At 36.5% G+C, this 7,828-nt stretch overlaps 1 protein-coding gene across 1 annotated transcript; it reads left to right on the forward strand.

Annotated features, from left to right (window-relative positions):
- Positions 1-2,145: 2,145 nt before the first annotated feature.
- LOC109021412 lies at positions 2,146-5,389 on the forward strand. The gene is made up of 3 exons (XM_019004029.1): positions 2,146-2,536; positions 2,980-3,253; positions 5,242-5,389. The coding sequence occupies exons 1-3, from the start codon at positions 2,146-2,148 to the stop codon at positions 5,387-5,389; spliced, it is 813 nt and encodes a 270-aa protein (XP_018859574.1).
- The last annotated feature ends 2,439 nt before the right edge of the window (positions 5,390-7,828 follow it).

A 7,828-nucleotide genomic window follows, 5' to 3' on the forward strand; every position in this document is an offset into this window, starting at 1 on the left:
AGATTTCATGCGAAGGATGTAAGGACCAGTTTAAAGCTCTTCTCACTGTCAAAGAAGCAAGGCAGCCACTTCTTGCCAAATCTGCCGCTAAAAAGGATAGGGAAATTAAGAGGCTTGCTTGCTCCATAAACTATGGTGCAAGGGAAGGAAGTGTGAGCAGGGGGCCACACAATGATAGGGTGAACCTCAGCATTCCATGAAGCCCAAGATCCTTTCATGGAATGTTCGGGGATTGAATGACCCGAGCAAGTGTCTTAGAGTGAAGAATTTATTACGAGAATGGAAGGCAGATGTGATTTGTTTGCAGGAGACCAAGTTGAAGTCTATCAACAGGCAATTAATAAGAAGCTTGTGGAATTTCCCTTACATGGGATGGACCACGCTTGTCTCCAAGGGTGCTTCAGGGGGCATTTTAGTGTTATGGGATAAGAGAGTAGTTAATTTGGTGGAGGATTTCAATGGCGAATTTTCGATAGCTTGCTCTTTCTTGAATGTAGAAGATGGTTTCGGTTGGGGGCTCTTAGGAGTTTACGGGCCAACTATTGACAGCAAAAGACAACTCCTTTGGGATGAGATCACTAGTTTGTGTAGTTGGTGGGACATCCCGTAGTGTATTGGAGGCGATTTCAATGTCACTCGATTCCCAAGTGAAAGATCAGGGGACTCTAGCATCGGTACAACCATGGTTGACTTTTCAGCACTTATTTTTGAACTGGACTTGGTAGATCTACCTTTGGCGGGGGCAGATTTCACTTGGTCTAACGGGAGGGCTTGGTCCAGGTTGGACAGGTTCATTGTCTCTCCCTCCTAGGAAGTCCATTTCCCCATCCTTTGCCAAAAAAGGCTCTCTAGGCTTTGCTCTAACCATTTCCCCCTCTTATTAGATTGTGGAGGTCTTCACAGGGGATAGAGATACTTTTTGAGAATACGTGGTTGAAGGTTGAAGGGTTTATGGAGAAAGTAGGATCGTGGTGGGCCTCTTGTCAACTCACGGGCACCCCTAGTTTTGTTTTGGCCGGGAAGCTTAAAGTTTTGAAAAACAATCTAAGAAAATGGAATTGGAAAATCTTTGGGAACATTAATGACCAACGGCTTCCTTTATTCCAAGAGCTGCATCAATTTGATGATAAAGAAGTGGATGGGCCTTTTTTGGAAGATGATAAGACAAGGAAAATAAATGTAGTAGCTGAGTTAGAAAAAATCACTCTTATGGAGGAGATCTCTTGGAGACAAAAATCTCGAGTCCTTTAGTTGAAAGAAGGGGACAAGAGCATAAAGTTTTTCCATAGAGTTGCTAACTCCCATCGTAGAAGCAATGCCATTGAGGTCCTTCATTCGGAAGGCAGAGTTTTGACAAATAGAGATGCTATCAAGAACCACATTGTCCACTTTTATGACATGCTGTTAACGGAGCAATATCAATGGAGGCCTAAGGTAGACAGACTCATTTTCGAATTGATTGATCAATTAAGTGCAGCTTGGCTGGAGAGGTCCTTTAAAGAGGACGAGGTGCTTAGCGTGCTTAAAGGGATGGATAAAGACAAAGCACGAGGCACAGATGACTTCACAATGGCGTTCTTTCAAACTTGTTGGGACATTGTTAAGGAGGATCTCATGAACGTTTTTCAAGAATTTCACTCTTATATGAAATTAGAGAGAAGTCTTAATGCCACTTTCATCGCCCTTATCCCAAAAAGGGGGAGGTGGGTGGAGATGCAAGATTTCCGTCCCATAAGTTTGGTATGTGGGGTCTACAAGATCATCTCAAAAGTTCTTGCTAAGCGACTAAGCAAAGTTATGGGGAATATCATCTTGAAGTCACAAAACGCTTTCGCTAAAGGAAGACAAATCCTAGACTTTGTTCTTATTGCTAATGAATGTTTGGAGAATAGAGTTAGAGATGGCACCCTAAGTATCTTGTGTAAATTGGATATAGAGAAGGCATTTGAGCACGTGAACTGGGATTTCTTGTTGTATATCCTTGGCAGACATGGCTTCGGGGAAAGATGGCGTCAATGGATAAAACATTGTATCACAACTGTCAAATTCTCTATTTTGCTCAATGGCACTCCCGAAATCTTTTTCAACAGTTCTCAGGGCTAGAGACAAAGGGACCCCTTATCCCCCTTGTTACTTATTCTTGTGATGGATGTGCTGAGTAGAATGTTGGAGGGGGTGGTGGACAGGGGCTTCATCTCGAGCTTCTCGGTGGGCGGTTCCTCGCATGGTAGCATATCAGTCACTCATCTCCTTTTCGCCGATGATATGTTGATTTTCTGTGACCCAGATCCCGACCAAATTCGCTCCTTGAGAGCTCTCCTTTGTTTTGAAGCTGTCTCTGGTCTTATTATGAATTTATCACAGTCTGAAATTGTTCCAGTTGGTTTGGTAAATAATTTAAGCGAAGTGGCGGCCATCTTGGGCTGCAAGGTGTCATCCTTGCCTATGAAATACCTAAGACTTCCTTTAGAGGCTCCTCATAAATCCAAGGCAATGTGGGATGGGATTGTTGAGAAAATCGAATGCAAGCTGGCGGGTTGGAAGAGAATTTACTTGTCTAAAGGCGGTAGAATCACACTTATTAAGAGCACATTATCTAATCTTCCAACGTATTTTTTATCTTTGTTCCCTTTGCCTGCAGGGGTGGCAAATAGACTGGAGAAGATTTACCATGACTTCTTGTGGGAAGGATTAGAAGATAAGAAAAAATTACATTTAAACAAATGGGATAAAGTCTACACCCCTTTGTATTTGTGGTGGATTGGGGGTTAGAAAATTGAGAACCTTCAACAAGGCTCTTTTTGGTAAGTGGCTATGGCGGAATCATCAAGAAATGGACGCTCTTTGGAGAAGCATCATCGATATTAAATACGGGAGCATTTGGGGGGATTGGTGCTCTAATGCAGTAAGAGGGGCCTACAGAGTGGGGGTTTGGAAATTCATTCGGAATAGATGGGATGATAAACTCGGTAATTCCAGATTTGAGGTGGGGAGGGATTGCATCAGATAAGGATGCTTCCGTGGCTGATAATATGAGCACATTTGCTGATTCTCTTCATTTGTCCGTGAATTTTTCTAGAGTTGTACATGATTGGGAGGTGGACGACATTGCTGAATTTTACAATGTTTTATATACGCTGAAAGTGCAAGGAAGGGAGGATAGACTATTATGGACATGTACAGGGAACAAGACATTTTCAGTCCGCCTTTATTACAAGATATTGACAGTTCACCCCTCCAATGCCTTCCCTTGGTAGAACATTTGGAGGAGCAATGCTCCCCTCAAAGTTGCATTATTTGGTTGGTTGGCATCCCATGGGAAATTATTGACCATCGATAAGCTGAAAAAGCACGATCTCTACTTAACAGATTGGTGCTTCATGTGTAAACACAGTAGCGAATCAACAGACCACCTGCTTCTCCATTGCGAAGTAGTCAAGGCTTTATGGGATGACATCTTCATTAGGCTCGGTATCATGGGTTATGCCTAGAAGGGTGATGGATTTATTGTCATGTTGGAGCAGGATTCGGGGCCACCGTAACATTGCAGCTGTTTGGAAGATGGTACCTCTATGTTTAATGTGGTGTACATGGATCGAAAGAAATGGTCGATGTTTTGAAAATAGGGAATGCTGCTTTTTTTCTTGTATACTTCCTATGTACTCGGGCATTGCCTATTTATGTGGATTAATAAAACTTCTTACTTATCAAAAAATAAAAATAAAAACCCTTGCTCCGTCCTTGTCTTTCAGTGAAAAAGGTGCGGTGGTGATTCAAGACGACAATAACTACCAACTTCTTACTTAGCAGATGGACAAGAAGAATGAAAGGAAAAATAAATTACCTCATGGTAATTGTTCGTAATCTTTGATGAACAAGTCATCCATTTCAACTGCAGGATTGAAGATCATCAAAGGGAAACACTACAGTACAAAAATTTGGAGCACTGGCCCCATGTAGTTTCACCAAGTTGCATCCCCGTCCCGAGAGTAATATCATAATCAAATATTTATGTCATGAAAACATGATTGCTTATAAAATGGCCAATTGCAAGCTTATTACAATCCTTATTTATGCTGATAGATAAGAAGACATCAAAATCCAAGATCTAAAGAACACACTGGACAACAATACCACCACGTATTACACCCCTCAAAACATAGCAACTAAATGTGGACCAGAGGAAACAATGCTTGATAAGTGTTCAAAGCAAAATGCAAAACAAACACCAGCTACTTAATTTTCTGGAAAGCATAAATGGCTGTACAAAAATGGGCTTGGCATAGGAAAGCCTGGTGAAATTTCAGAACCTGAATTATTGCCGTTGACCTAGTTTGTTCAAACCACAATGCAGATACAACAGTTTGAACGCAAACAATAAATTGGAGGACCTGAATTATTTCCATTCACTTACTTTGTTTCCCTTGATTAGCTACGGCGTTAAAATATGTTTTTCCATGATAATGCAAGCAAACAAATTATGTCAATGACCATATACAATCAAAGTAAACAACTAAGGTGGACTAAGGAAACAACTATTGATATGAGAACATGGGTTGTTCCAGTAAGATCACATAAATGTAATCCTGGCTGACCGTATCTAGTGGATGGTAAAAGTTTGATCTTAAATACATGGTTTAATACAATATTTTTTGAATGAACGAAGAATTTGACAGAAATGAGTTCTGTAAATATAAAGCGCTCGCCAAGATAAAAGGAAAACAACTTTACCGTTTGTTTTCAGAACTGCCCCACTAGAAATGTCAAAGCCCACACAGCAAATCTCACAGGGCAGTTTCTTGATGCGTTTCCATTCACCATTCACGTAGCAAAGCAATAAACACAATAAAAAACCACATTAAGAGATGCACAACAGATATAAACAATGTGTATCATAATTACAAATGATGGGGCAGAGCAACAACCAAAGGAGACATCAGCCTAACAAACATTAGGCAGCTGAACATAATTCATATAAGGGAAATTGAATGGTGACAAACCTAAGTTTTCATGTTAAAGTCTGCTTGCAACAAATAAAATTCCCTGAAGACGTTTTAAGTTTTGGTCATTCAGCATAGAGAAGGTTCATTTGTGAGGGAAATCTTCAATACTTCATTGTGAGTGTTGGTTTCAACTCTGTCTTGCTTTCTAATGGCCATCATGAACTTCACTAAAGTTAACCTCTTTTGTTCATATCTTTTACATTATCGTAAGACTATTGTTAGTTTTTTACCAGTTCAGGTTGGATTGGTTGGCAAATGGGCTTCTCAAAGCTTTTATTGGAGAATTGAAGCGTTTAGAGCTACAGGTGGATGATAGATTCCTTGTGCTGCATATTGCTGAGAAGAACAAGAGGGCATTGAGCCAAATATCTCTTGGTGGGAAGTAGGGCTGAGCAAAAATCCGACAATCCGACTCCGAATCCGACTCCGCTCCGGCTCCGCTCTGACTCCGACAAGTTGGAGTCGGAGTCAAAGTTTTTTCCCTATTGGAAATCGGAGTCGGAGTCGGAGTCATTGAAGAACCGATTCCGACTCTGCTCTGATCCGCCTCCGACACTTCGCCTCCACCTCTGCCTCTGACTTGGCCCTCCGACTCCGCCTCCGATTTTATACATATTTTATAAAAATATGTGTTTTTCTATATATTAATCAATTAAATTTTATACAACTATATCTTATATAGTTAGTTAAACTCAATAATATACTAGTTAAATAATATATTTATACTATAATATATAGAGTAAATTGACTAATAAATAATAATAGTTTAGTATATGACTATATGTAAATATCATACTATTACAAATTTACAATATTACTACCATGTTACATGTAAGTTGTAACACTAAATTACTAATGTATAAATATAATAACATATAATACTAATGTATATATAATATACTATAAACACTAAGATGCATAATAACATCAACATGTAATACTAATGGATAAACACTAAATTATAAATTTAGAATAACATATAATACTAATGTATAATAACTAAAGTATTATTCATATAAATTTTATATAACAATATCTTGTATTAATTATATTTTTTGACTTAATAAATTCTCAACATGTTCCTTTGGATAAATATATTAGTAATACTAATATACATTAGTATATTAATTAGATTTATGGTCTAATACTAATACTATTAGTAATCCACTTTAAGTCTATATATAAATTACTATATAAATTAATATAGTATTAATTACTAATATTATATTACTATATGATACTATTAACTATAGTGATATACTAGTATTAGTATACTGAATACTATCAGTGATATAGTTAGTATAGTGATTTATACTAATAGTATTATATAGTTATACTAAATTAAAATCACTATAGCAAATACTAATATATAGTTATGCTAATCACTATAACTAATACTAATACTAATATAGACTATAATTATAACTTATAGTATTATACCTATACTAAATCAATATAACTTATACTAATATAGTTATGCTAAATCCTTATAACTATATATAGTATTAATATCACTATTAGTATAATATATAATATTAATAATAACTAATACTAATATAACTATTAGTATAACTATTAGTATAACTAATATCACTACTAGTATAACTAATACTAATACTAATATACTAATACTATTAGTGTATTACTAATATTTATATATATTAATATATATATCAAGTATAAGAGATTAGAGATTTAATATATATAATATTAAATCACTAACATACTAATAGTATGATACTATAGTCTTAGTAATTATACTATAAGATATAGTAATAGACTAATAGTATAATATATTAATACTATATTATATATAAAATAGTAATACTATTTTTTGAATCTTCATTTCATATACGGTGCCTTTTTTTTTAATATTCATATATAATAATATATATCATATATTTTTTACGAGTCTTCATATATATATATATAATATAATTAAAAATAGATTCATAGTAATTATAATAATATAATATAGTAACTATATGGTGCTTTTTTTTTTAGTCTTCATTTGATGCCTTTGTTTATTGTAGTGATTAGTTGGATGTGGATATGGAATCATGGATGATGGGAGTACATGTAAAAATAGGACTTTCTTTTTATTTTTAATTTTTGAATGTATGTTAGGATGTTACTTGTTTTATTTAGTTGTATTTTTTATTATAATCAAAAGTTTAATAAGTTTGGATTGTAATTTCGAGAGAATTGAAATTAGAAAGCCCACAATTTTTATAAAAAAAAAAAAAAAAAAGTGGGTCAAATATTAAGTTAAAAAAAATTAAAAAAAAAAGTCCAAAAATCCGACTCCGCTCCGACAAGTCGGAGTCGGAGGCGGAGCGGATTCTCTACATCTCGGAGTCGGAGTCGGAGGTTGGGCCCTCTGACTCCGAAACAGTCGATGCTCAGCCCTAGTGGGAAGAGCATGGAGTGGTTGTCCAATGGTAGATACGGAGGGATTGCACTAAATTGGAGGAAAGGCTGTAGGTTATCCAAAACTGAGCATATCTTGCGCAAAGATGTTGAAAGAAGAAGGCTGGGTATTTGGTAGCAGCAGAGTACGAGGAAGGAGGTTGGAAGGGCGTCGTAGCTATCCTTGAACGAATGAAGGGGAAGGCATGGAGAATCTTAGGCGAGCAAATACAAAGGCCTCTGTTTCCAGAATGCAACAGAATGTAGTAAGTGCAAGGAATGTGGATTTACTAGCATGTCTCATCTTTTCTATGCAAATGATATTTTGCGACTTTTTTAAGCCAATCCAAATCATCTCCAGTATTTCCATGTTTTGTTCCTATGCTTTGAAGCAAAATCTCACACTTTTGGAAATG

Source organism: Juglans regia, chromosome 7 (assembly GCF_001411555.2).
Source record: "Juglans regia cultivar Chandler chromosome 7, Walnut 2.0, whole genome shotgun sequence".
In the NCBI taxonomy this organism is placed as follows: domain Eukaryota; kingdom Viridiplantae; phylum Streptophyta; class Magnoliopsida; order Fagales; family Juglandaceae; genus Juglans; species Juglans regia.

Excerpts from the sequence above, each read along its gene's own strand:
- LOC109021412 (XM_019004029.1), top strand. The coding sequence starts at position 2,146 with ATGGATGTGCTGAGTAGAATGTTGGAGGGGGTGGTGGACAGGGGCTTC. Across the intron at positions 2,537-2,979 it reads AATCGAATGCAAGCTGGCGG|ATTTGAGGTGGGGAGGGATT; the intron begins GTTGGAAGAGAA and ends CGGTAATTCCAG. Across the intron at positions 3,254-5,241 it reads CCCTCCAATGCCTTCCCTTG|GTTGGATTGGTTGGCAAATG; the intron begins GTAGAACATTTG and ends TTACCAGTTCAG.